Raw genomic sequence first — 27960 nt, forward strand, 5'->3', positions numbered from 1 at the left:
GGCATACAAGTTCCCCAGCATCTAATGCATGTTTGTACAATAAATGATTTTAAAAATAGTGAAAGAAATTTTTATTTATTCTTAAAATTAGGAATTTATTTATCCTTAAATGAGGAATTCCTAAATTCCTCATAAAATAGAGCATTATTACAGGAAATAATCGCAAATAAAGACTTCATCTTAATGGTTTACTTTAGATTAAGATTAGGGCTTGAGAAAGATACCATATTATTTATAAGATTGTCTTAGTTATATTTCTCTATGTAATGTAAGAATATTTACACTGAGATACACAGAGACTGTACATATCCTCACAAAGTTTAGGTCAGATTTTCCCGTCAAATGAATTGGAAGCAAACTTTGTTTTCAAAGCTTTTTGGATTTTGCGATTACAGATAAGGGATTTAGGATTACACGCTTTATTATGAGTGTCCAAGCTTAGCAAAATTAATAAGTGAGAATTCACAAACCCTTCTAGACCTTTGGACACGAAGGGCAATTTGATCTAATCCAGACTGTTTTCTGGAGAACCGAGGTAGCGGGGGGAGTGCCGAGGTTGTGCTGACTGGTTGGCTTGCTCCGCAAAGGAATGAGCAGACAGCGATTGGTGGAAGAGAGCGGAAAATGAGCAGGGAAGCAGCCGCACCTAGGTAGGGTTGTGGTGGTGTTGTGGGGAGTTAAACTGCAGCGTGTGTGTGTGTGTGTGTGTGTGTGTGTGCAAGGTTTTAAGAGAATTGGAAAAAGATGACTTTAAGTTCTCTAGTCGGTTATGATTAGACTCCCTTTGGTCTTTGTCAAGAGGATTCAGAAAAGATTTAAAATGCTTTTCCAACGATTTGTATATATGGAGTTGCTGGTTCTCGAATGCCTCACCAAGAAAAACCTGGGCCAGAAAAGTAGCCCTTATGCAGATTCCACGAGAATAAAACTAATAGAAATTTTTTAAAGCTCTAATTGTTCACAAAACATTGTAGAATGAGCTTTGTTTGTGAGTCAAGACGCACACGCACTACGGCAAGAAGTTAGTGTGGCCTTTGTGCTCCTTCCTCCGACTGCGATGTAGACAGGATTCCTATAGCTCGAGTAGCTACACTGCACTGGGGGGTATAGACTCCAACGCATTTGGAGGATGATGAGTGAACATGATAGAAGGACAGAAGGACTGCAGGACAGAAGGTCTTGAATGATTGAGGAAGCTCCGTTCCAGCCCTAGACTGCTTGTCTCCACACCTCATTTAGGGGTTTGCTGGGTTTGCTGGCACCTTCACCTTCTAATCTGAAACACTGATGAATGCAAAAAAAAAAAAAAAAAAAAAAAAAAAAAAAAGTGGTCTTCCAGGGTTTGAGTAAAATGACCCAGGAATTTAAATTGGGAAAAGAACGGTTAATAGACTTTATAATTGTGCCCAGAGACTGTATTCCTTCCCATCCATAAATTCTGAAAAGGCAACGGATAGAAGAGGAGACACTCTGGCAAATGAAAACTGGATGTAAAATAAGGTGAGAGAATCACTAAGGAAGAAAATGCAAACGGGTGAAGAAGCTGTTCTCTGAGAGTAGGCTGGATGCTTGGAGAAGGCACCACCTGTTTTGAGGTCAGGCCCTATTAGCCCTGGAACGCCGCTTCGCGAGGGCTCCTGTGCTTGTGAAATTATTTCATTTAACTGTGAGAAGCTCCTCTCTCGAATCTGACCGAGTTTTCGCAGGGAAGGTACAGCATACCACCGAGAGGGTATCTAGGTGCCCTGGGGAATCCAGAAGGGAGCTCGAAAGTGACATGTTCTGCCTGTGGTGACTGGAACAGTGTGGCACTGGCTTAATGAGAACAAAAAACACACTCGGCGTCTTGAGATTAAGAAAAAGAAAATATGGGGGCGCCTGGGTGGCTCAGTCATTAAGCGTCTGCCTTCGGCCCAGGGTGTGATCCCAGGGTCCTGGGATTGAGCCCTGCATCGGGCCTGCTTCTTCCTCTCCCACTCCCCTTGTTTATGTTCCCTCTCTCGCTGGCTCTCTCTCTGTCAGATAAATAAATAAAATCTTTTTTAAAAAAAAGAAAGAGAAAGAAAGAAGGAAAGAAGGAAAGAAGGAAAGAAGGAAAGAAAGAAAGAAAAAGAAAGAAAGAAAGAAAGAAAGAAAGAAAGAAAGAAAGAAAAGAAAGAAAAAAAATATATGGCCCCCCGCCCCTGCCCCTGCCGCCTTGGAGGTTAGTGACTCTGTCTTGTTACCATCTATTCAAATTCCTAAATATTCTACAATGTCCAGTTTTAAAAAGTAAGCATTTCAGAATCCCACATATCCTTTCCCTCTGCTTAAAAAAGTTAGCATCAAATAGATGGATTTTTTTTTTAATGTCAAAGAAAAGAGAGACGGGGTGTGTATGTACCTTATATCTGGCTCCTTCTTTGCTACCCTGAGGTCACGACCCCCCTCCACTGCATGAGAAAGTGATACGCATCTATCTTTTGTGGGGGCGAGGGGCCTTAGCTTTTGTCAAATTCTCAGGTGCGTTCAAGACAATGAATGTAGTTTGGATGGTGTGGAATACTTCAAGACCATAAAGCATGGTGATGGGCGACTGCCGGACTGCCAGGGGAAGTGCCAGTGGGCTTGTCACCGACCAGGGCAAGCTAGTGAGGCCGGCCTCCTCACAGAGAGTCCCCAGGGAAGATCCTGGAGAGGCTGAACACATGAGGGAATAATTAAGGCTACAGAAATAAGGCAAATAATGACCGTCACCCAACACTGGGGCACTCTCTGTGGAGTCATATTCTAATTCTGGTATCTTTATGAAGTTTCTAGCTACATTTAAAAATAGCATGTTATATGTTTATTGGGCCTTCACTGTTACACCTCTTACCATTTACCTTGTTCTGAGGTATGCGCTTTGACAAAAACTCCATCAGTGTTGAGGTAAGTCACTTAATAAGGGTGTTCATTCACCTATTGGTGAAATAAGAATGATCCCAGACGTGCTTATCCCTCTACAAATGATGGCTTGATGGCCAGGTAAGATAACACTTGCAAAAGTGCTTGGAGATCTTTCCAAGGACAGGGGACAGGGACTTGGTTTTACTCATTCATGACGACCAATAGATGATCATTAAATATTTGTTAAATAAATTAGTAAAGCTCCAGAATGTCAATAATATATGGCAATAATAATGATCCCATTTTGAAATGCTAACATAATTTGATAAAGGCAGGAGTCACCAATTCAAACGCTAGCTGGAAATAGATATCTGATCTAAGAATTTGAGAATCATTTTCAAGAAGCTAGTTTCAAAGGCATTGCACAATGTTATTAACATTTTGGGTATGTATAATGCACAATGTTATCCTATTTTGTGGTGATTTCAAAAATTAATTACATCTTTAAATTAAAAATAACTTTTATTATATTTCTTATTACAAAGCAATACATATCACTGACATATTTTAGCATGATTTTATTTATCCAGGAGATAAACTTCCCTCCAGAGAAATGCATCTCTTGGTTGATACTTATGATAAAAATCAATGAGAAAAGCAAGTACTCAAAAGAAATCCACTGTGCCTTAATATAGTTATCATCCTTTTACAGAAGACAGATACCTAGATCTTGGAAATTGAATTTAAAGTGATACTATGGACATCACACTTAAAATCTCAAACTACCTAATTTCTACCAAAAAACAGACATCAATTATCTTACATTCTGCTCAAACACATGCAAACGCTAATATGCGACTTAAAAATATCTCCCATGGATGAATAAATAACTAAATAAAAACATCATCTGATCATCAACAGACATTGCGTTTAGATGCAGAAGCCCGCAGCACAGGAACAAAGTCAGTACAGTACCGCACGCTACGAGTGGCCAGATGAAAATGCCCTGCTACGGAGCAGTCAGGAGCCTTTCTGAAGGCAGCTTTGTGCGTATAAAATAAGCTCCTGGTTGCTGAATACTGAGCTGCCCGCAGCCCAGCTCATCACATCTTAGGTAACAGAGCCCTGTATCATCCACAGTATAAAAGAACCATTTGGGAAAAGCTGCATTTCATTACTTTTCTTGTTACTTGCCCTCTTGCCCAGCAAGGGGGTATCTGCATCGAAGGGAAACATTATTTAAAAAGCTAAAAAACTTACTTAATAAAAAAAAAAAAGAATTTTGCTTGTAAGATATTTATCCTTTGGAGCTTCCATGCCCTCCTCTGGAGTAGCGACATATTAAAATCACACTGACAAGAGAACCACATTGATCTAGAGAATTACCTGACTTAGCTTTACAAGAAGCCAAATGACAGACGCCTCAAGGACTCAGGTATCCCCCAGTGTTCTACATAAGAGACCAGGAGACCCCCATTGTGACAATTAGCTAAGAGGTAGGAGTTCTCGAAGGCACAGCCACAGCTTTCGTACAGACCACATCATAGTGATAGACCGCACAGAAAGACTTGTTCCCCTGCACCTGGTTTGAAGGAAGAACTCCCTGGTGGAGCTGATTCCCAAGGAACCCTCTTTACCTCTTCAGGTAATGTCAATGGCGCCCTACTTTTCTCTCCAGCCGTCACTCCCAACCACTGGAGAACATGTCCCTCTGCTGCCTGTGAGGGGACAGAGCATCAGGTAGGAAATACAGTAGCTACTTAGGAAAAGGGTACTTTGAACACGGGTATCCATTCTGGGGAGTCTCGAAGTCAGATCCTGCCCTTCCAGGGCCTGGGACAAGGAAAAACTTCTCTACGTGAAAAGGTGGCTGACATTGCTCTTCCATCACCGCAGAAGAGACATTTCAGGAACTGCATTTCTCAGACACCCTCCACACACCTGGTGAATTGTCTCTTTGTTTCCAACGTGACAAAAAGGGACGGCTAACGTGTATATTGTCCTCTAGCCTGCTTGGCCGGAACGGATGCAGAGACCAGCTCTTAGAGCACAGAACAGTCTTGCGGCCGCGCAGCCCTCTCACGTGGAAGCAAATCTGAAGAGGATGCGTTTGCGTTTCAGAAAAGAATAGGCAGCCAGGGATACAATCACAGGTAGGAAGTTAAAGGCCGAAACAGAACAAGACTGGCCCACTGGGGTCATACCCAGCAAAGAGATAATACAAACTGATTAGTTCAGGCTGTTAGATGTTTTGAGGCACAGGGAAGTTAAGTTTTCCCGTGTAACAGATATTCCCATTAGGCATGAGGGGAAGAAATGTAATGTTTTTCCAGGCCTCGTTTTGGTGGCCCCAAATGTCCGATCCCAGCTTAACCTCCTGATGGAGCTGCTGTGGAGCTGCCAGCCCAAGCTCTGCAGTAGATCTTGGAGAGGTCTGGCCTCAGCCTTCACATCATCAGCAAAGTGGTGTGAGGGACGCCAAAGAAGAGTGCCTGGCCACAGCCAACCCGGTCTCTGCCTACGAGCCAGACAGGAAGAGAGACAAAGCTATTATACCACCGCCAAAAGACAAATAAAAGTAAAGCAGTACCCATCCCCCACCCTTCCACTGCTCCCCCACGGCCCATAGCCCCAGCTCCGCCACATGCATAGACCCTCCGTTGTGCTGGCACACACCCCTTTACCCTTTACCAAACTCCAACAGTATAGCCATGGGCTTCTTTCCCTGAGAAACCAACCTTGTAACCATGTTGGACTGGGCACTTCTTCCAGACCTAGACTATAAAGCTATATACCCAAGATAGGAGGTAGGAGCTGCAGGAAATCCTGTGGTAAAAGGAGAGCACGTAGGCTACTATCAACCAAAAGACCATGCTGACAAAATGGCACCACAGTCAGGGGCTCCTTGGCTTCTCAGGTGGGTCTCTACAGTTGTGGCTATCCCAGTCCGTTCTGAAATCTGTCCGAGCATAAACCAGCTTCTTCCCATAAACTGGGATTGAATGTTTTGTGAGGAATTCTTCCCCCTAGCGCAGTGTTTCTCAAGTGTTAAATGTGCATCTGAATCACTTGGCAATCCTATTAAGATGAAGATTCTGATTCAGTGGGCGTGTGACAGGGCCCCAGCGTCTGCATGTCTAATGAGCTCCTGCTCCTTGCTAGGCTGACGAGGAGTGAGGCATAAGGCGGTGACACGGTTCCACCTGTATTTCCTGTCCCAGAAGTTAAATGCCATTTCATTCTGTTGACTGTAAGCTCTTTGAGACAGGCAGGTCATGTTTTAGAAGGAACAGCCCACTAAATTCTAAGAGATCTCCACATTTTTTTCTTTACCATAATGAGTCACATGTGGCTAACAGGAGTCATAGTACAGTACAGGCAAAGGTAATTTTTTCTTAATTCTTGTAGAGGTGCCAAAAAGTACACACAACTTCTACTGAAGTTCACGTGCCTTCCATAATGTCCTTCCCATCTTTCCCAGAAGGTGGTGGAAGAGAGCCATGCCCACACCAAGGACTCCGGTCACGCTGCCAACTGGCTTTGGCTCCTCTGAGGCTAATCATGGAGCAGCAGGAGACAGTTTCAGAGGTGGAGGAGTGGGTGGAGAACACAACCCAAAATATAAAACAAAAAACCCAGAAGCCTTCTGATAGGTTCAAGTTATTCAACAATTTTATTTACCCATTCCACACACACACACACACACACACACACACACACACGAAAGCACATTTCAAATACAGTTATACACACCTTATGTGGATCTGAGTGGCATATTTTGATATCAATGTCACCAGATTAAATCAGAATGCTGGTAAGGACTCACATTCCTTTTTCACCAGAGCTGTGCCCAGGAAATCCGCAGGTAACTCTAGTACGTGAGTTCCCAATTCAGTCCATTCCCTTCAACCATTTCCAAACACCTCCAAGGGGCACAGCTGGTGATGAGTCCTTTGCTTTTGCCACAGCAAAACCATTACCATATCAGAATGAGTGGATTTTGTTATTTCAACACAATAAAAAAAAATGTACACAAGCAATTCAGATACAAAACCACTGAGGTGGTAAATATTGGTCCTAGATCCCCAGTGAAAGGCTGACTGGAAAGAATACCTTTGCCAACTCTTAAGATCAATCTTTAAATGCAACATTTTCTTTGCATTTTTATTGATTAGCTTATGAATAAAAGCCAAACACACGGCAGACTGCAAACGGCGGCATTACCCACTGCTATAGCCTGTGACAGGGAAGCTGAGCACACAGAAGGTTCAGAAGCAGGTGGCAAAAGGGAAGTCCTGCCTAGAAGTGGGAGAGTGGGTGGAATGAATGCAGGAAGAGGCAACAATCTCAGGCTTTGAGGAGGTATTTCCTTCACTGAGTTTACAGAATATCATACACAAGTGATGTTCAACCTTTGTTTTCTACAAAATGATGAGAATTTGGCTGCTACTCTAAAAGAAATGTCCATTAAAAATCGGAGTGTACAGAACTTGCCCCTGAAGAACAAAGGTAACGTGTTTACTTCCTTTCTTTGTAGGATACATGCAACAGGCACAAAATTACAATCATATGCATATCCTACTAACTGGTACAATCCGAAAACAGACTGTCAGATTACAAGACCCTACTGGAGTCTGTCAGTCAGGCAGTCAGCATACAGACTCTACCAGGGTCTGCCAGTCCGTAAGCACATGGATACCACTAGATACAGTCTTCTGGACACTAGGCATCCAAAGTAAATCCCTGGACATACTTCTGATGACTGTATCACCTCTCTGGGAAGTCAGAGATCCATCCTGCCAATGTCTCAACCTGGCTCAATTGTTAGATATTTTTTAAATTAAAATATTTTAAAACATGACCAAGTCAAAATACGTGCTAGAAAACCTGCGTAAATTGACCAAATTTCTTGAAAACAAACACACCATGGCTTCTGAACTCAGCAAAAACAATGGAATGTCCGTAAGACTGTATAACCCAGATATAGTTCTCTCAATCATTAGACATTCTTCCCCCTGTCTTTTGGCTACCCAAAGCATCAACGAGTTTCTCCAGAACCTAGACCTCCTACTCACAGAAAAACCATCAGATGGATTTATTTCCAAAGTTATGTCACATTTCTGAGAATGCCGGTGCCCCTGCATATCCATTTGTGGACTGCAAAGAGGAACACTCAGATCCTCACAGGAAACACTCGTCCATTCAGCCTGGGAATACAGATGCGCTGTATTCCTAATTCTAACCTTTTGGGGGAGAAACAAACAAACAAAAAAACCCTGAGACAATAAGATAGGGCAGACCCTACACAATGCATGTTTTTAAGATTTTCTAATTCTACTCTGCAGCTGAATGGTAAAACAATCCCCTTATCAAAACAAAAACCAAAGACAATACAGATCAATAAGAACTAAATTCTAATTTGAGGATTACGAGACAAGAGAAGCTAGTTCTCTAAATCTCCTTCAGATTCCTCTTCCAAATCTGTCACGAAATTCATCATTCAGCTTCCAAGCAAGAAAATAAAATATACGGGGATATTCCTTTCCCCATTTACTAGATTAAATAATTTACTAGATTAAATGCTAAAGCCTTCACCTATTTCTCCCACAATGAAACCGAAAGCCTCAGCAAAAAGTGCTCTGGAATTCACCCTTTCTTTGTGGAATCTCTGATCTAGACATAATTATAGTAATGTGCAGATACAACCAATACACATTCCAGTAAGAAAGGAAGAGGAGGACAGAAAAGGTAGGAAGTAGAACTTCTCTAAAATTTGGAGTAAGAGCTCTATGCCATTCTGTATTCTCCTGGCTTCTTCCTGCAGAAACTTCTCTGGAGAGATCTTGCTCTAAAAACTGAAGGATGCCAAAAGCCTTGCTACAGTCAAGTTCTAATTTCTTGTGTCCCACCTGAGACTAAAAAGACCACCACAGGCTCCTCTTTTGGGGGAAGCAAACTAGCACGGGGGAGAGTGGAGGAACAAGGAGCAGGCTGAGGGTGACCTGTGGCTCACACCGGGGTTTATAACAGGGTTAACACAATGCTCGTGCGTTAGAGAATTTTCCTCTCCCTAAGAGTACGCACAGCCCCAATCCGAAGTCTGGATCCGGATGCTCCCGCTTGTCAGTCGTTAGCTCTGAATTATTCTTATTGCATAGCAGCAGGAAAAACCCAAAAACTGACTGAATAATCAATTCGGGCTAAGGATGCTGCCGGCCAAGAAGGGTTAGATGAGGCCGCCTTGTAACAGTGCCGCGCACAGCGCCTAGACCACATCTCATTCTCCCCTAGAGGGGGAGGGCTCTCGCCTGCTTCCCCCCTTTAGCCTCACAGGACAAGAGAAAAGTCAGAAGGAATCTGAACTCCACTGCAGTGTCCACACTTACAGACTCAATGTGTTGCTCTTTGGCAAATGTTCTTTATTATACATTATATACCCTGCCTCTTAAGTAACCTTCGGGGCAAGGACCTTTTCTCCCACTTCCGTGTACCCTACCACCACCAGCGCGCCCACCTAGCCCAAAGCCCGGCAAAGACATCACGTACACAGAATGGAATGGCAAAACAGGAATAGCAGGTTAGACGCAATGAGGAACAGAAGCTAGGCAAGCAGCCTTTGGAAACACTGTGATGCCCTACTCGCGATATAAGAATAAAGGACTCAAGGTCACAAGTCAGCGGCCTGTGATGATAACCTTTATCACCCTACCGGTTTTATCCCTGTGCTTTATCCAGAGCGCTGAAAAGCCCCAGCTATTATCGGAGGACACTTACTCACACAGTGATTTGTTCCTCATCACCCTGCAGCATAAAGGATTAAAGATGGGACTAGAACCTAGATTAACCCTCTAAAACACGCAGCCTGCCTTCAAGGGGGTCACTTAGTGTAGTACTGTGATCTGCTCACACATCCATCTGCAGAGAAGCGTCCTTTCAGAGCCAAGGAATTAAGAATTCTTAGGTTGAGGCTCTGTCTGAGGAACTATTCCAGTATTTCTCCCCACAACTAAAATGGAGCTCTACCCTTGAGTATGACTCAGAATCTTCAGGGAAGTTACCTCAATGCGTACATGTCCAGACCCCAACCCCAGAGATTCTGAGCTAAAGATTAAGCCTAAATTGGACGGGGGCATGTATGTGTTTCAAAAATTCTAAAGAGGATTGTAAAGAACGCTTCTAGAACCATTACAAAAGGTCTTCTATTACCAAACAAAAAGACCCTTGGCAAACAGGTTACTTGCTCTCACTGGTTTCCTCTAAAAGACAACTGATAACTTTAAGGTGTGGACTCATTCCATCGCTTTTAAAAACCTCATGAGAAATCTGACTTCCCTCTCAGAAAACTTATTCATGTTTTATATACAGAACTGGAGGGGCCACCAAGGAGCTAAGAATCCCCTGCTCTAAACGTTTACTGTTTAACCCTACAGAGAAAATAAAATAACATAAATGAATAGGCAATTCCAGAAAATTAAGAGGTAGACCCTTCAGGGTCCAAAGATTCCTGGACACCAAGATGAGATTAAATTCATGGCCAGGCCTTTCCACATTGAGGCAAAAACAAAAACAAAAACAACACAAAACCATTGCTCATGTAAAATTTTTTTAACGTTAAGAGGAGAGTGTGTTGAAAATTACAAGAAAATAAGCAGCCCTAGTGAACTCTTCTCTGCCGTCTGCCTTGGGCAATTCCAGTGTCAGTGGTGACTCTTTAATCTAACTCTGTCCTTCTAAACAGTCTCAGAGGTCACTGGCCTCGGCAGGAATGTTGCTGTGGTTGGCAAAGCTGGGAGGCACTGAAAAAAGACATGGCTGCCCTGCAAGAGCCCTGTGAGAGCTAGAGAACGTCCTAGTCTCCTAAACCTCATTCCACAGCTGCCAAAAAGACCCATGCCTGGCTCTTGAAGTGACAAATACCAACCAAGATAGTTCACACATACTCAGAGCCAACTCCCCCAGAGCCTCGCAGACTTGGGACCGGCTCTCGGGGCAGGGGCTCGAACTCTCACCCTATGTCCACTTGCAGGCTCCAGAGCATCTGCAGATGTTCTGCTGCCTGGACTGACCCTTTCACCACCTGGCTTGAGAGGAAAGGAGAGGGGGGAGAAAAAAGCTCCCCCAGTCTGGATCCATTGAGGCCCCCTGCAGAGAGCATCAACAGAGCCAAGACTTCTCTCTCGCCAACCACCCCTTCCCGCCTTGACAGACACCACGATGACAACGCCATGCATCACACTGGACAATCCAAAGGGGAGGTGAGCAAGGGGGGAACAAAGCAGGCAAGTAAGGACTGTGAGTAAAGCACACCTTGAAGAGACAAAGGTGAAGGAAAAACGGGCTTCTGTGTCCCCCTCCGCCCCGCCCCCCACTGCACCAACACAAGGACATGAGGGGTTTAGACACCAGGCACAAGAACCAAGTCTATGGGGCAGGCTTAACCTCAGACCCAGCTATGCTAAGCACCCAGGGGAGTGTATCCTTCTTCCTCCTCCTCCAGACCATCCCAACCGAGGATGTGTCCTAAAACACCCGCTGGTCAAATTGTCCCTGGGAGGGGAGATGTTTCACACTGGAGAACAGCTAAGATTGGTCTGGAAACACATGAGCTCACGTTCTGTGTTAAGATCCATGGAGGGTATTGGGGGTGGGGGCTGGAAGTTAAATGACTCCTTGGTGCTTAGTGACAAGGGCAGGAGGCCAAGCCTGGAGGGGACACACGGTTACACCACCGGAATGCTGACTTGGGTCTTCGGCTGGTCGGCCCCTTCTTGCGTGTCCAGGGCACGTAGAGGGCTGAGGGGCTTGAGGGGCCGGCTCCCAACACTGTAATTTCTTGGACGCCTTATTGTATTCGAACTGGACAGAGGCGTAAAGCTGTTCCTTCTCATCCTTACAGGGGTTTGGTTCTTGGGGAAGTTGTTCTGATTGGAAATGGAGGGACACCACACAAATGAAAGCCAAGCCAAAAGCTCACTCATAAAGGTTAAATAATGCTTGTAACCACAACAGTTTCCTCCACTCCTGCTCCTCTGCACATAGAGTCTCTCACAAGACATGGGCCACAGCCTTGGTCCTAGTCCCAGGAAGCTAAAGGACTGCAGAAGGAGAAGCTCCTTGAGCAACATACTCCAAGGAAGGGAGGGCCCACGGAAGGAAGGGGATTATTTAAAACCACACAGATTATCAGGACAGACCTAGGAACGAACCCTATACCTCTTGATCCCACCTTATAGGCTCCTCTGGGTCCTACTTTCTAAAGGGAGCATTCCCCGGGGGAAGAAAATCTGTATTTGACTTTGGCCAAACACTTCCCATATTTAACTGGATTTCCAGGAGCCAACTTCCAAGGTTAAGACTCATGAAAGAGGTACTAATTTTAAAAAGTAATAATTCCAACATCTCTTCCTTTTGGAAGTAAGCAGACTACTACATAGGACATGAGTTCTGGATGTGTTTCCCTTTCGTACATAAACAAAACCCCAGTCTCGTGATGTCAAAGGTTCAAAGACTCAAGATGGCAGGGAGCCTGCATGTTCATCTGTGGGAAAATACTTACGGTTGGCTTGTCACGGTGAGTGTTCACAGCCTCCACATTGAGTTTAATTGTTTCCACTTTGCATCCTAAGGAAACAGAGGAAAGAGAAAAGGTCTTCAGGAAAAAAGTTCCCCCAAAATTCCTTAGATTCAATATGGGAAACATACCATAAAAGAATGTATATATTCTTTTATATATATCCTTTTTTTAAAAGATTTTATTCATTTATTGGGGGGGGAGTGGGCAGAGCATGAGCAAGAGGAGGGGCAGAGGGAGAGGGACAGGGAGAAGCAGTCGCCCTGCTCCTGCTCCCGAACTCGATGTGGGGCTCGATCCCAGGACCCAGAGATCATGACGTGAGCCGATCATGACCAGATGCTTAACCAACTGAGCCACCCAGGTGCCCCACACATCCTTTTAAAAATGGAAGGCACAGATGGAATTTCCCTGGTATACAGGGGTGATAAAGTTGAACTTCAGAGAAGATTCAAATAGCCTGTCTTCAATCCCCACCTCCTGCCCAGCTGCTAATAAGCTCATAGTTACCGTAGGCCACAGGAGTAAGTTTGAAGATGGTATGGAGAGGGCACCTCAAGTACGGTAGCTCATCTGAAAGCAGAAAGACCAGGTGAGACAAGTCTCTTAGTACTATGTAGTAAGGTCACGTTAGTGGGAAAGTCGAAGGAGCTCATGAGTTTTCTTTGCCCTGACCTAGAGTTGTACAATTCCTCCCCTAAACCCCAATTGTCAGGATGGCCACCAAAGAAGCTGCCCAAACCACTGAGAGGCTAAGGAAGGAAAGCAATCCATTTTAGATCCTTCCATGCAGGCAAAACAGGAGTAAGGGAGTAGCCAGGACCCAGTGGAGGGGAAGATCGTGGCCCACCTGGGTGTACCAAAGGCCAATCTGTAGGCTGCCCAGAGAGAGATCAGGAAGGGAAGGGAGGGGTCAGAAAAGCTAGCAACTTTCTTACGGCTCTACCCAGAAACTGTCCTATGCTGAATCCAATGAATGAAGATGCTTCGAAGACACCACCCTCCTTGTAGCCAAATAACAAGCCGGGAACGTTCAACCACTCTTCTGATTCTGCCAGGAGTGTCAGCTCGACACTGGCCCTTTAGCCAAGCAGGATCACAGAGCTCCAGCAGCGGCCACTCTCCACTGGAGGCTTTTGTACCAGAGGAGTAACTTCAGCAAGTAGTTGGCCTTGTGGCTGCTGGGAGCCCCACACTGCTGCCGGAAGAATGCACTCCAATTTGAGTGGAAGAGGGGGAGGTTCTGTTGCCTGGGATCCTAGTGCCACCCCGAGTAAAGCCCCCTCCCCATGAATGCGTCCTCTGGCTCTTCCCTCCAATGTCACCTGCACCCTTATCCAAGAAGTAGGCCAGCAGGCAGCGCATGACAGCCTGGTGGGAGATGACGAGGACGTTGCCCTGACGCTCCAGCTCCATGATGACGGGCTCCAGCCGCTGCACCAGGTCCTGGTACGACTATGGGGGAAGTGAGGCAGACTGGTAGGAGGCCAGGCACAGGCTGGCAGCCAAGTCAGTGGCTGGCTCCAGAGTCAGGAGGCCACTTCTTCTTCCCCAGCTGGCTTTCCTCCTGGAGGTTCAGCGACTTCATGTCGCCTGCTAACTCCCCCCAGCCCTGGGATCTCTTGAGAATCCTCAGGCCGTTCAAGAGCAACATTCAGATCAAGAAAACGACAGGTCAAAAAGAGGAAATGTGAATTCAGCCTGCGACTTTTTTCCTTCCCACGGACGAACAGGCAGCACGGGAGGCAACGAGAGGCTCCTACGGGTTTCCTGGACCTCTGCCGTTGGCTTTATTTACCCGTGCCTCCCATGGCTCTACACTAGGAAGGCCCTCAGGCCAGCAAACAGCCTCAAACATGCAAAATGAGAAGGGAAATCATTCGTAATGCATATATTGACTCGGGGCCTATACCTGCTTGCGTGGGGGTAGGACTGAGGGAGGGGAACAAAAACAAGAAGTGAAAAAGAAGATGCTGATTCTACAATTAACACACAAGACATCCAGTCACCCTTTTCCCCGGAGATCCTAATGAGACGTTCGATGGTCTAAGCTGAATGAAACACACTGTGACCCAAACTCAGAGGACAAGACTACACGATGCCTTGACTACCCTTTCTAGACCCTTCACATCCCATTCAATCCTTCCCCCAAATTAAAGCTAAACCCCCAACGGAGGGCTGAGCAGTCGCCCCACGTGAGAGGAAATCTCACCTCCCCACCAGGGTACCGATACAGGTATTTCTCTTGATCTCGAAGCGCGAACTCATCCGGGTACTGCTTCTCAATCTGCGCGTAGGTCATCTCCTCGCACACGCCCTGCAGGGAGCACACTGGCTGCGGGAGGGAGGCCGACCCACGTGGCCCACCCAAACGAGGGAGGCAACAGTGAGGGATCCGGGCTTCTCTACTATGCACCAGGCATTGTGCCGGGTCCTTGCCTGTCCGGCCACTGATGGGCCCAGGTGGCTGGGACTGGCGGGGGGAGGGTCACTGCACAGAGGCTGTGGCTTCTTGAGCTTAAGCTGCCACTTGCTCTGACTACTTCAGAGAAGTTAAAGGTCCAAGAAAAGTCAGCAGGATAAAGGGAAGAGGAAGGAGGAGAAACTGAAGGGACTAGAGAATTCTTCCGGAAGGCATAAAAAGGTACAGAGGAAGAAAAGAAAAAGAAGTGCTTGCTTTTGCGCTCAAGGACAGAGAAAGCCAAGAAAAAATTTGGAAAGGACTTTTCCAGAAGAGCTGACCAAATGGTCTAAGCAGAAATTAAAGAAGTGAGTTGTTAGCCATTTCTTTTTCCCAGGAGAAACATATACAAGGGAACAAAATGGAGCCGCACTGTCCCCAGATGCCAGAGGGGCTAGGCCACAGATTGGTCTGGGCCCACACTGGCACAGGTGCTCCAACAGGCAGGAAGCCCTGACTGGGGTACAACTGTTCCCACTTCCTCTCCTAGTGCTACTACCTGGTGGTTCTAGTTTTCTAGATAAAACTGCCCATATTGTGACTTCTGAGAGTTCCTGCCTGAATACAAGACTCTCACTGGCTTTGTAGCCATCAGAATTCCTACTCACAGCATCGATCTCATTCAGAATCTTCCACTGCTCATAGGTCACACCCAGGGATTCAGCGGTCTGGATAGTCCTCTTTAGCTGGCTCGTCCACACTTTGAGGTCTGCTATCTCCTGTTCCTCCAGAAACTTCCTTAGAGCCTGGGCAAACTGGGGTTCGAGATAAAAATTTTAAAAGCAGAGAAATCTGCGTGCACATGCACTTATAGACACACATGCACACAACTGCTAACTTGGCCTATAAAGGACAACGTGTAGGACCACGGTCAAAATCCAAAAGGTACTACACAGTTATGACAAACCCAAGAGGAAATGAACTTCCCCTGGAGCATCCTGTCCTGCGCTGAGCACACAAGTGGCGCCCAATAAACATCTGACAGTTGAATTAACAGCAGAAGTGGTTCCCAGTTACCACATCACAACACAGCCAGAATCTGTGGACAAGAAGAGGTCCTCAGCGTTTGCTTGAGTATCTGAAACCACAGCCTCGGCCCCAGTGGGATTTAGGAAGAAGTAAGGGGATAAGGGAGATGACCTCCACTGTGCCCCTCCTCCCACTCTAAGCCTGGGAAACCCAGCCTGCTGCTGAGCACCTCCTCACCTGTTTTCCCCGCACTGAGAGGCCAGAGTCACCCCCGATCTTCCCCAAGAGGTTGAATTCGCTCTCTCCGTGTCGGCAAAGGTAAATGGTGCGAGGCTGCACGTGGATATTCATGAGGTAGTAGACTATCTTGCTCTGGATGTAGTCCTGGACTCTGTTCACTAAAAATCGCTGGCCCACATTTATTACCTTGATGAAGGAAAGATCCCTGGGACAGAGCAGGAGAAAAGAGAATCCCTGGGAATGAAAATCTGAGGATAACAGCGGGAAGAGAAGGATTCGCATAATTACTTGTGGGCTTGAGGCAGCTCTTCCTCCTCTCCTGTCAGAGCCAACCCACATTTAAGGAACCCACTGGAAGAGACGGATTACACCTCAGACCCAAGATGAAGTAAGATGGCCCCAACTTCTGGCCAGTCTACCATTTCTTCAGTGCCTATACTGTGCTGTGGAATGTAGATAAGTAGGATACAAAGAATCCAGGCTTTCCCTCAAGGGTCAGACTAGGTGACCTGACAATTCTGCTAACCCTCAAGTTTGGTGAGAAGCACAACCCCATCTGAGGCGGTCAAGACCTGGCCAGGGGATGGCATTGCCGGCGAGGAGGGCAGCAGGCAGCCGAATCTTAGAGATCCCTACACGTCCCCTGGATCGACCTAACCAAGCCTCTCTCAGAGGTACTTCACAGCCATTGCCTCATCAGAGAATTTTTCTCGTTGTAAAAATCATAAATGCTAACTGATTAAATTTTTAAAAAAATGATAAATGCTTATTCCAAAAAACTTTTCAAAAAAAGGTAGAATGATGCAAATAAAAATCACCCAAACCCTACCATCGGAAATACTGATGTACACACACACACACACACATACACACACACACTGTTCTAGAATGTTTTTCTATATAGAACTTCTATGTAGAAAAATACACTATTACACCATTTCCAGAGCAGTGGTTTTCAACCTCTATATTAAGGAACACCTCCAAATACTAACATTCTGGGCAATCTACTCAAAGGAACTTAAAGACTCAAAACATTAAGCAGACTGCTAACACACAGAACAGCGAGCTTCGCACACTTATCTCGCCATCTGCTTGGCCGCGGGGCCATATCTTACTCAAACACAGCTGTTAACTCTGTGGCTACATTCTCCAGGTTTCTGTGTATATGCATCTTTCTTCAACATGGACTTGACATTTTACTATGGCTCTCATACCTCATGCACATTAAGTTAACCCATATTGCACAGCACACTGCCAACAGACACTAAAACAGTAATAAAGGCTAGCAGCAATCAGACATTTCTGATGAGCCAGGCATGGTCTTAAGGACTTTACATGCTACACACACACACACACACACACACACACACACTTTACATATAATATATATTTATATGTTTGTTACACGTTTTTATTTACGTCTATTCGTATTGTATGTATTTATATATAAATATCATTTATACATTACATGTATTTGTACATGTACATTATATTTTACGTAAACGTAAATATATTTCTATATTATGTTACTCTTACATGTGTAATATACGTATACTTATACACTAATATAGGTGTGTTACAGAATAGATACATACACCAACAAAAATTGATCAAAAGCTGATGACACATCTCTGAGGGGTGTCCTACAACACCCTAGATCAGAACCACTTGATTTTGCTCCTCAGAGACACCTGGCAATGTCTGAAAACATTCTGGCTTGTCGCAGGTTAGGAGTATTACTGGTATCTAGTGAGTGGACACCAGGGACAGCCCCCTACCACTGTAATAAAGAATTAGTCAGCACAACATGTCAGCAACGTGGAGACTGAGAAATCTTGCTTTAGACAACAGAGAGGAAGAAATGATGATAAAAAAAACTTCACTGTTCAAGTGTAAGATGCAACCTACATAAGAAGCCACAAATCCATACCTTGTTTCTCTGGAATGATGTAAACACTATAGGTCTGGATGGTCAGAAGAAAGTTTGAGGACAGAGGGAGAAAGGCTCTTTTCTGAAATGAGACCCCTGCCCCAGGCCCTTCAAACCACGGCCTTAAACCTTACTTGTCATAGTTGTCTGGGTCAAGGGGTCGATAGGTGACTTTGTAGCATTCAATTCTCTTTAGGAAGTCCTCCATCACATTCTCCCTATTTCTTTCAGGGTAGTCAGGGCTCGACACCTTTACCTCCTGGAATAATATGGAGAGTAGGGTCTGGTCAGAGGTGTGCCCTTAACAGCCCTCCTGCAAACAGCCAATGCTAAATAAAGAGAAGGAAGTCCGTAGAAGGGCCCTTTCACTGGAGCATTGGCAATCCCCGTTCTCTGAGCACCCCCTCCCTGTCCTGTGACCCTGGCAACCAAGAAAGGAAAGACAACTGGGGAGTCATGTGCCTGCCCTTGGCTGAAGGACTGAGGCAGTCACACAGCTCAAACTTCTCCTGGGCCCCAATCCCTTTATGTGCCCTGCGGGGAACACAGAATGGGCTTCAATTTCTCCGTACGACCACTCAGAATAGGGTGCTGGATCTGATGCATGCCTGCCTTGGATCAGATGCCTCTTCTTAGATGCTTCCAAGTTCCCACACTGCTAGGAGAGCACCGCCATGATACCATGTCTACACAGCACAGTACAACCCATCAGACGGGCATTGGTTCCTGCCGCTATCATACAGGGCATGAGGCGCTCAGTGCATAGATCGCGGACCTGAATGTTAGACAGTTAGTTGGCAGATGACCTTCCTCCATGGTGGCCCTGACAGACAGCGAAGAGGCTGATCTACTCTGAGGACATCCCTAGGTCTCAGCATTCAGCTGATACCCAGAACACAGGGCCAAAACTCCTACGGTCTAAGTCTTGGCTTCCATTCAACAGCTCATTCTTACTTCATTCCTCAGAGCCTCCGTTTCTTCTCCCAAGGGAAGAATGCGGAAGTATAAAATGGTGCTCTGGCAGATCAAAAAGATCGCCCTGCACTGTTAAACGTGTCTATTTCTTTCTTTCATTGCCCAGTTGACAATCCCCCCTCACCCACTAACACACATATAACACAAGGCCGAAAGGACAGGGAGGTGGTGGCATGCAAGGCTGTCACCCACCAGGATGTTGGCAGCAATGACATCAGGATCATCGCAGACAGATTCCACAAAGAATACCTGGCCAGGGAGGGAAGGCAGTGATAAATGAGTCAAAAGTGCCCAGGCTGTTCATTAACAGCCCGTGCTCACAACTGCCCCACCATGGCCACCACATCCCCCAGGACTTTCTGTCATGAAAGTGGCCTTCAAGGCGTCTTCGTTTAAAAATAACTCTTACCACATCCCCAGGGCCTCAGACATACAGGCTATGGGGCTGAGAAAGGACCTGAAAAAAAAAAAACACTCAAGGATTGGGGGTATTCCCCAAGAAAAGAAAAGTGGATAGCCAACCTTGCCCTCACCCACTGGAGTCAAAGAGATCCTCACGTCCCTCCTGATTCCTCACCTCCACTCATCCCTTTGCCTCAGCATGGAGCTGAATCCTACCTTGAAGGAATTCTCCTTGGCAAAGTTCAAAATCATGTCCCTCCTCTCCCTAGTGGTATTGGTGGCATCAAACACCTGGGGAGAGAGGTCACAAAGTAGATGAGTGGGCAAAGAGAACTGGAATCCCACCAAAGCAGACCCAATGTGAGGCTTCACCGTCTCTTGGGTGGAGATCAAGATGGAGAAGAGGCAAGAAAGGCTTACCGCGATCTGCCCGCTCTCCTCAGTAAGATACACCTTCACATCTTCCAGCGCCACCAGAGCACACTGTCTGCCATGACAATAGAGGACATGAGCAAGAGTAGTGCCAGACCAAGTTCAGGCATAGGCAGGGACATGAACAACTAGGTTGCTAGAAGAGTCACATCCCTTCCCGCTTAGTTTTCCCAGTGGTCAAAATATTCCCCTAACTAGACTTTTCAACTTCCTCATTGAGGTTTTTAGACTGTCCTATACCTTTCCCTTTCCCCTGCCCCATGCATATAAAGTATCCCCTCTATAGGTTTACCTGACAAACATACATGCATCTCTCTAAGCCTGTTCTAACTACCCAAGCCCAACGTGACCTGTCCACCAAATAATCTCCAGTTAAAATCCCCACAGGATTACTAAAAGGAAAACCGAGCCCTGCCACATCTAGTCTTGTGATGGCAGAGAAAGAGCTGGCTGGGAGGTCAGGCCTAAGGAGACTCACTTGCGGATCTTCATGGCCTCCTCATTGTCGTGCCGGAAGAAGTCGTAGGACTTATAGGACTTGACTGCTTCACGCCGATATACCCCAAGATTAAACACTGCAGATGACACCAACAGCCTTCAGCAGTGAAACAATACAATGGCCCCACCAAAGGGGACTTCTTGGTCTAATGTCAGAGTAGCCAAGGAAATGAAAAAAAGCACCATGGTATGTTGGGAACAATACTAGATTAAGAGTCAAGTTAGATTCAAGTTCAGACATACTCGTCCTTGAACAAGTCTTAAACTGTCTGAGTTTCAATTTCCTCAGCCACTTTGGGATTTCACAGGAGTACTGCTAGGATTAAACAAGATGACCTATATGGAGGTAAAGCCCTATACCATCAAAGGCATGCCCTTAAATCTAGGCCAAGCCACCCAGGCCAAGAGGAAACAAGTCTATAAACAGGGAATAATAAATCCAGTAAATCAGGAATCAACCACTATTTCTGATAGAAGCACCCTGTAATCTTGACGCCAAGGAGAATAGGTCTCCCAGAGGCCTGGGAGGCCCAAGAACCAATCATTTCCCATCCCAAGGAATGAATGATCCGCACCTACCTTTTGTGGGCACCCCAATCCAGTTGAGGTAGCGTGTGAGTTTCTTGGACACGTAGGTTTTGCCCCGGGCTGGCAAGCCAATCATAACGATGAGAGTTGGGGAGTTGGTCATATAAGATGCCCACGCTGGAGGGGAAAGAGAACAGATCTGAACGGCTAGGGGCTGTGGAAGGTTCATGCCCTGGGCTAGGTACTTCACAGCCATAACCTCATTTAACCTTTATACACCTCAGCAAAGCCAGGGGAAGACTGGGATGGCAACGAGAGGAGCTCTCAGTCCAACCTCCTAAAAGGAACTCAAAGGTCATGTAAATTTCCAAGAAGTACGCAAACCAAGACATGTCTTCCTCACACATGCAAAGTCTCCACAGAGGTACCTAAGGTGGAAAGAGAGGCAAAAGTGGCAAGGATTAGAAAGATAAGAACATGGCACCTTCCTTAACATAACAATGTCTACTAACACAAGAACGATACAGCTGTGGAGGCACACCTTGTGCCTGGATAGTCAGAGTCCTACAGAAGGTCCAACACAGTTTCTATCCTGAGGATCCCACCCATCCCCCAGAGCCATGGACAAGAACTAGCTTGCCCACTGTAAAAAGAGCCTGGTCTCAAACAGTTTTGGCTTTTGTGCTCAGGACATAAGCTTAAGCCCAAATTTCTAAAGCACAGTGAGATTTAGACTATGGCAAAGCCTACTTGACACAAGTTCTGACAAGACCCCTCAGGAAGCTTCATGCTAAAGCCAGCCTGCAAGGGCATCATGGCCAGCCGGCCTCAACGGCCCTGTGAAAGCAAGAAGTTTAGAAGCAGAAACAGTCACTGGTCCATCCTTCCTTAGGAAACTTATTTCAGGAATGCTTATGTATGGAGTTAGGGCTCAGTGGACAGGTGGAGCAAACTAGACGGTCCAAGGCCAGGTGACTTGCCTAAGGATGCAGGGTGAGTCATGGACGAGCCGGCACTAGAATTCACCGCTTGTGCTGCCTCCGCACTTTGCTCACAGGGGCGGGCTCCTCCCTGCCCATCTTGCCACAGAGGAGCAGTGGGAGAGGGGCCTCCATGGCTGCCGGCCACTTCCCTGGGGCCCGGACCCAAACTGAGGCAAGGTAGGAGGACTCAGGCTCTGCAGGCTCCTGGGAGGGGAAGCCCTGCGCAGGGATGAGAGAAGGAAAGAATTGCCTTCGCTTTCCACTTCCCCGCACTGCTCTCTGGAAGGAGCCCTGCCGGGTGCTGCTGCTTCTCTGCTCTGGGACAAGGTGGGCCCGTAAGGCTAAGAAACAATTCAGTAAAACTGAGGTAGTCGCACGGATCTCACTGGAGAAGTGGGCAGAAGGGCCTGGGTAGAGGACAGACCTCAGAAGGAAGAGAGTTTCCTAGGGGTGTTGGGCAAGAACTACCCAGAAACCAAAGAGTGGCCCCAAGTGGTGAGGGAGGAGTGGCTGCCCAGACTCGGGGTCAGAGGACTTGGACTTCAGTCCTTCACCCGCTGTGCACATGGACAATTCCTGGGCCTGGGCAGAGACTCCTCCAAAGTAGGCAACGAGCAACCTGAGTGATTTTCATCTGTGTCTAAATAGGAAGCACAAGGGCAGGCAAATGCCACCCTGCAGCCTCAGCTGATGTGAATCCCTGATCTCTGACCCCTGACAGGTCGGCCTGGGTACAGCTTTCTCGCCTTTCAGTAGTAAAATCCTCCTGAGTCTTCACTTTCTCCAGCTCACACCACACTCTGCTCAATCCCCCATGATTTGCCTCATTACCGGCACTCCTGGGCCTGCTCTGTCCACAACTTCCAGCCCATTAGGCACTTCCCCCAAAGGTCCTCTTAGCCTCCCTAAAGCTAAAAATGAACTGATGCTTGGGAACTGCTCTGAAGCTAAACAGGAGACCAGCTGCTGCATGTTTACCCAACTGGACAGAGAATCCTAAGAGCAGAAGAAAACAGGGGTCTCCAAGGACACCCAAGTCACCACACCTCCCACCTCTGGGCTTCTCATTTTCCACAGTACAAAACTAAAACACACCTCCTATCTCAAACTGCCACGTTGACAAAATTAGGAACATTCTGTCCTGCCTGTTACAAAACAAAACCACTACCACCTTAATTTGAATAGTAGATAGTTCAAGCTGATTAATTTCAGAGACAATGTAACATACTCCTTAGCATATGATGGAAAGCTGTTTCAATCCTGAAATTCTTTCCTACCTTCCTTAAACAAGGTTTAACTCACTTTCTCAATCTTTAATTTACTCTCCCTCATGAACATACTTAGAGGAACTGAGGGCTTGATAACTTCCCTCCTACAAACAGAAACACTCAAACCCAGGGAAGTAAAGAGGTTGGCCCACAATTCCACAGTAGAAAGTCAAGGTCAGGGCTCTGACAGGACTCCTGGTTTCATGACTGCCCCACCAGTCCCAGCCACCAGCTCTTGTCAGCACCTGGCCAAGGGAGCCACGTGGTATGCACGACTAAGTTCTCTAATCTAATCCTGAAGGGTGGTCTAGCAGGTCAGTGGTTCCCCACCTTTTTGTGAACAAGGCCTTCTTCCACTATTTGTTCTAAATAGGCCCAATATTTTTGAAATTTGCAGCCTATTAAAATGGGTTTCATTTGTATTTTTTTCATTCATGAGAAATCATAAAACTGCTAATTATCACCTTCTATTTGACTGATAGGCATGAAATAGCCAAGTTCTGCGGCTAAACACTGAGAAAGTGAATGTGTTAGTGAACCAATGCAGCTACAGTTGACAATGCCCAATTTCCATACACGCACTTTGAAATATTAAAAATAGCTAACAATACAGAACTTCTTTAGGGGAATAAATCAGTAATGCTGATCAGCATTTCAAATGTGTCTTTCCTTCTATTACTTCTGTAGGAAAAGCTGCTAGCACAAACCTGCTAAGGTATATGGGCAGAGGCGTCCCTGCAGCATTGCTTGTGATGGTGGAAAACCAAACACAGGGCGAATGTCCATCAGGGGGAGACTGGCATAGCCACAGAATGCAATACTATGCAGAAAGAGGTAAATCTGGATTTGCAGACACACACACACACACACACACACACACACACACACACACAAAACCCTCCACAATATAGTAAGTTTAAAAAAAAAAAAGGAAAATAGCAGAATAGAATATGTAAAGTGTGAACCTATTTTCATTAACAGAATACACCAGAAGATGTTGGGAAGAATCAAACTTAACAGGGACAGGAAAAATTGTGAGAGATTTTTAACTTCTCACTTTCTGTTTTGTTTGAATTTTTCACGAACACATATTGCTTTTGTAATTGGGGAAAGGTACACATGGGAACTTGTTGGTTTCAGACCTACTCAAAATCTCGAAGAATAAAAGAATAAAGAAAAGCATGTACACACTCACCCCTGTCCCCACCTGCCTAATTCCTGAGGTGCCTTTAAGATGCCCTGAAACCAGTCATCTGGGCACCTTACACGCATCTCGGCCAGCAACCACCCATCACCCCCATCCCTGGAGCAGCTGAAGTTCCAGCAATGCTCCTTTGGAAGTTTTGGCTCCCTGAAGTCCTTCTCCAATCCTCCAGCTCAGGCACTTTCCAGAGTGAAGTCAGCCAACACAGGTGTAATTGGCAGCAAGGGGATAATGGCTGAGCTATTAATAAAGCAACTGCTGGGTGTGAGCACTGAGCAGCCAGGGGAGCCTGCTCCAACACACAGGCAAGCAATGGAGAGAAAGAAGTAATATAACAGGGATTTTCATGACTGTATTTCTCCTTTGACTATTAGGGCTGCAGCAGTCTCCCAGCCCAACCCATGAGGGAAGAAGAGAAGGGGGTAAATGAATGATGGTGGAGTCCGATGCTCCTACTGGGAGAGAAGAGGGTGGAGCTTGGAAAGGAGAAATCAGAGCACAGAGCAAGAATTAAGAGTCTAGAGGATAGAAAGGAGACCTGGGATTACTGCCTCCTTAACTATCAAGAGCCCTCAAGGCAGAAGAGTTTAAATGGCACAGAGCAGGTTTCTGTGGCGAATACAGCTGACACTGGGCACTGGGCAGACTGTGTCACCACCTGCTCTCTCTACCCTTTTGGATCAAGTGTCCCAATAACATGAATGTACCTCTCTTTAGTGCTCCCAAATCTGGGTTACGATATTGTCAAGCAAGAGGAGAAAACAGTCTTTACTGAAAATCTAATTCTTCACAGGGCTCTTATAAATAGTGAGCTCCCAGCACAGCACTTACAGCACAATTCAATTTATATGCAATGAAAAGTGAAAAATAATACACTTTAGCTCTATAAACCTTCTTCTAAGTGCTTTCCTATATTTACTCATTTAATTCTCACATTGCTCTAGGGGGAGATATTATTAATATCTCCATTTTATAAATAAGCAACCTAACGCACAGAGAGGATAAGCAACTTGTTCAAGGGCACACAGCTAGGAAGAAGTAAAACCAGGATTCAAACCCGGGCAGTCTGACTCCAAGTGCTGCACTCAAACATCATGCTATACTAGTTATCTCCCACAGGGTACTTGCCCTCAGTACCTGGCTTCCTGCCCTGGCAGAGAAAGGAGACCCTAATCATACAGGTGTGCCAACCCCAGTATCACATCCAAAAAGCTGCTTCTGTTGCACTGCAAAGGCCAGCAACCTTCATCAGTGCTGGATGAAAAGAGTATCATCATGAATCATGAGACTGACACGGACACGACATCAAGGTTGAGACTCTGGGGAAAGCTTTGAACAGGACATGATCCCATGTCTCATGCTGGTTGGCTGCTTCTACCTCCTATATACATGATCACTGAAGTGAGAACTGACTGACAGGGTTCCAAAGAAAAGGTGCATCTGGAAGCAAGGGAAAGGGTTAGCATTCCTTGAGGTTCCCCAAATATTGTAGGGGCCAGTTGCCCAGGACCTTTTGCCCATACAGGCTACAATGAGGGTTAGGAATGCAGATGCAAGGGGGGAAGAAATGATGCTTCATTTCTCTGCAAACCCACCTGCTATCTCTGTCTAAAGAACTGGCATGGAAACGCTCTAGTGAAATCTGTCCCCAGAGGAATGAACCTGTAGGAAAAACAGTCTGCAAAGTGCAAAGGCTAACCCTGTGGGAAAGCAGGGTGCCAAAGTCAGAGTGAGAGGTCAGATGTCAGACCTGACTCCCCCTGCGGCCTGTTGAAATGAACTACTACGGGCTCTTACCTGCAATTTCTGCAGTGAGCAGCAACTTCACAAAACGTAGCCCCCAAAATAAAGGGAAACTGTTCACAGTATCAGCCCTAAGTAATCCCTGCACCTGCCACTCTGCCTAAATCACTGTGTGGGTAACTTTCAACATCAATCGAGCATGCAGATCCCCCCATGAGACAGTCAAAGAAAGAAGTAAGAAAATGTGGGGATATACCAGCAGTGTAGCCCCAATGACAGACATTTCATTGGGCTTACTTGTTTCACACAAATTCCCCTCGTAGACTTGGTTTTAAAATCCCATGTCAAAGAATTCTCTCTCACTCCCACCAAGCATCAAAGTCTAGCGTTACAACTATATTCCTAAGATAAAATCCTGGGAGGGAGCAGCCCCTCCTCTTTCCCCAGACTCACAACATTTCTTCTCTGACATTCGAAGATTGCAGGCTTTGGTTTCACAGCTGTTGTTGTTCTGTTCTGTCGAAGATGCAGTATTCCCAGACATGGCAGCTCTTCAGATGTCTGAAAGGGGCAAAAGGAACATAAGGAAGGAGACATCCCTCAAAACACCCAGTGAAGAGGACAAGTGGAGTAGAAGTGAAAGAATCCTGGGCCAAAAATCAAGTCCAGCCCTCTTGCTCCAGATTAATAGCTACAGGCCCTTTGACAAGTCCTTCCTAGCCCTGTTTCCTCATCTATAGACTCAGCTGCACTAGAATCTGGTCTTTTTAATGCTGACTTAGGAGGTACATTCACATAAATTAGCTCCTTCAGTCCTCCTAATAATCCTTCGATAAGGCATGTTTTGCTACCATTGTTACTTTCTCCTAATTTACAAGTTGAAAAGCTGCGTTTAATCAAATGAGGTGGCTTCTCCAAGTTCCTTCCTGACCTCAGATTCTAGTTTAAAAAGCTGGGGAGAGTAATGGCAGAAGTCGAGGGTGAGATGGGTTGCGAATAGATCAAGTTCATTATCATAAAGTCACTGCAGTCCAATGGCAGGATTCAGTGGGACATCTCGATCATGTTCCCTAAGGAAAAACTGTAACTGGACCCCGTGACGACCCTAGCGCGTCACCATCTCTCCTCAGGTGTTCCCATTCTCAAGCCCTTGCTCTGCACCCTCTTCCCATCTATCCCGTGGTTTGCACACTATAAGGAACACTGGGGCGCTAAGAGGTGGTAAATGACTTCGCCAAGGTCACTTGCTTAATAATAAGTCCTGACTCGAACCAGGGTGGGATAGCCTCCTGCTCACGCACCACACCCAGACAAGGGGCTCCTGAGGACCGAAGGTCTTACTGCTTCAAGGACCTTGCACTGTTCTTCCACTGACCAGACAGATCCTCCAACCCGAACACCAGCCGCCGCTCCCGGTCCCCGAACGCCCGCACTCCCAGCAATGCCGGCACTTCCCAGAAAACGCCAAGGCATCACCGTCCCGCACCTCATCCGGGTGCACGCAGCCCGCCTCCTCCCACCCGCCCCGGCCCGGCCCTTCCAGGCGCCATACAGCCACCGCTCACCCTATGATCCCTCCTAAGCTCTCTCCCGGCAGTGGCCCCGGCACTTGTCCCGTTAGGCTGCGGACGGGAGCTGACACACTGTGGCCCGGGCCGGCACCCTCGTAGCCGGCAAATCACGTGCCCCTGTCAGGCTCCGCCACCCTGGCGTCTGTCCTCACCTGGAGAGAATCATCGGCCAATCCAGCGGCCGCAGGCTCCCTGGGGCGGGGCTCCAATCGGAATCGCTGACGCTGGCTCCCGAAGGTGGAAGAAACTGTGAAGCCGAAAGATCGTAAGCTTCCAAGTTTCCTCGCACTTTGGAGGTTGGTTGCATCGTTGCTAGG

General features: G+C 46.4%; 1 protein-coding gene across 4 annotated transcripts; it reads right to left on the bottom strand.

Annotated features, from left to right (window-relative positions):
• Positions 1 to 3371: 3371 nt before the first annotated feature.
• Positions 3372 to 27948, bottom strand: PFKFB2 (6-phosphofructo-2-kinase/fructose-2,6-biphosphatase 2). Of its 4 annotated transcripts, none has more exons than XM_008685073.2 (15): positions 27796 to 27947; positions 26526 to 26633; positions 20926 to 21051; positions 20327 to 20423; positions 19837 to 19903; positions 19633 to 19707; positions 19207 to 19263; positions 18174 to 18298; positions 16107 to 16314; positions 15509 to 15655; positions 14652 to 14756; positions 13765 to 13894; positions 12950 to 13012; positions 12425 to 12489; positions 3372 to 11789 (listed from the first exon to the last, which is right to left on the bottom strand). In XM_008685073.2, exons 2-15 carry the CDS (start codon positions 26614 to 26616, stop codon positions 11589 to 11591), a joined length of 1557 nt encoding a protein of 518 aa, XP_008683295.1. In that variant the 5' UTR covers positions 26617 to 26633; positions 27796 to 27947; the 3' UTR covers positions 3372 to 11588. The 4 variants fall into 4 exon arrangements, with proteins under 4 accessions (XP_008683295.1, XP_008683296.1, XP_040492332.1 ...); XM_008685074.2 differs by having other exon boundaries at positions 3372 to 5386; positions 27796 to 27942; XM_040636398.1 differs by lacking the exon at positions 27796 to 27947 and adding an exon at positions 27638 to 27780.
• Between the last annotated feature and the right edge of the window lie 12 nt (positions 27949 to 27960).

Source organism: Ursus maritimus, unplaced genomic scaffold (genome assembly GCF_017311325.1).
Source record: "Ursus maritimus isolate PB19 unplaced genomic scaffold, ASM1731132v1 scaffold_2, whole genome shotgun sequence".
NCBI classification, from domain to species: Eukaryota; Metazoa; Chordata; class Mammalia; order Carnivora; family Ursidae; genus Ursus; species Ursus maritimus.

Coding starts and splice junctions, on each gene's coding strand:
- PFKFB2 (XM_008685073.2), bottom strand. CDS start 26,616: ATGTCTGGGAATACTGCATCTTCGACAGAACAGAACAACAACAGCTGT. Junction 21,052..26,525: donor AATGTCAGAGAAGAAATGTT/GTGAGTCTGGGG, acceptor TTTCCCCTCCAG/CGTGGGCATCTTATATGACC. Junction 16,315..18,173: donor GACCCAGACAACTATGACAA/GTAAGGTTTAAG, acceptor GCTCTGTCCCAG/GGATCTTTCCTTCATCAAGG.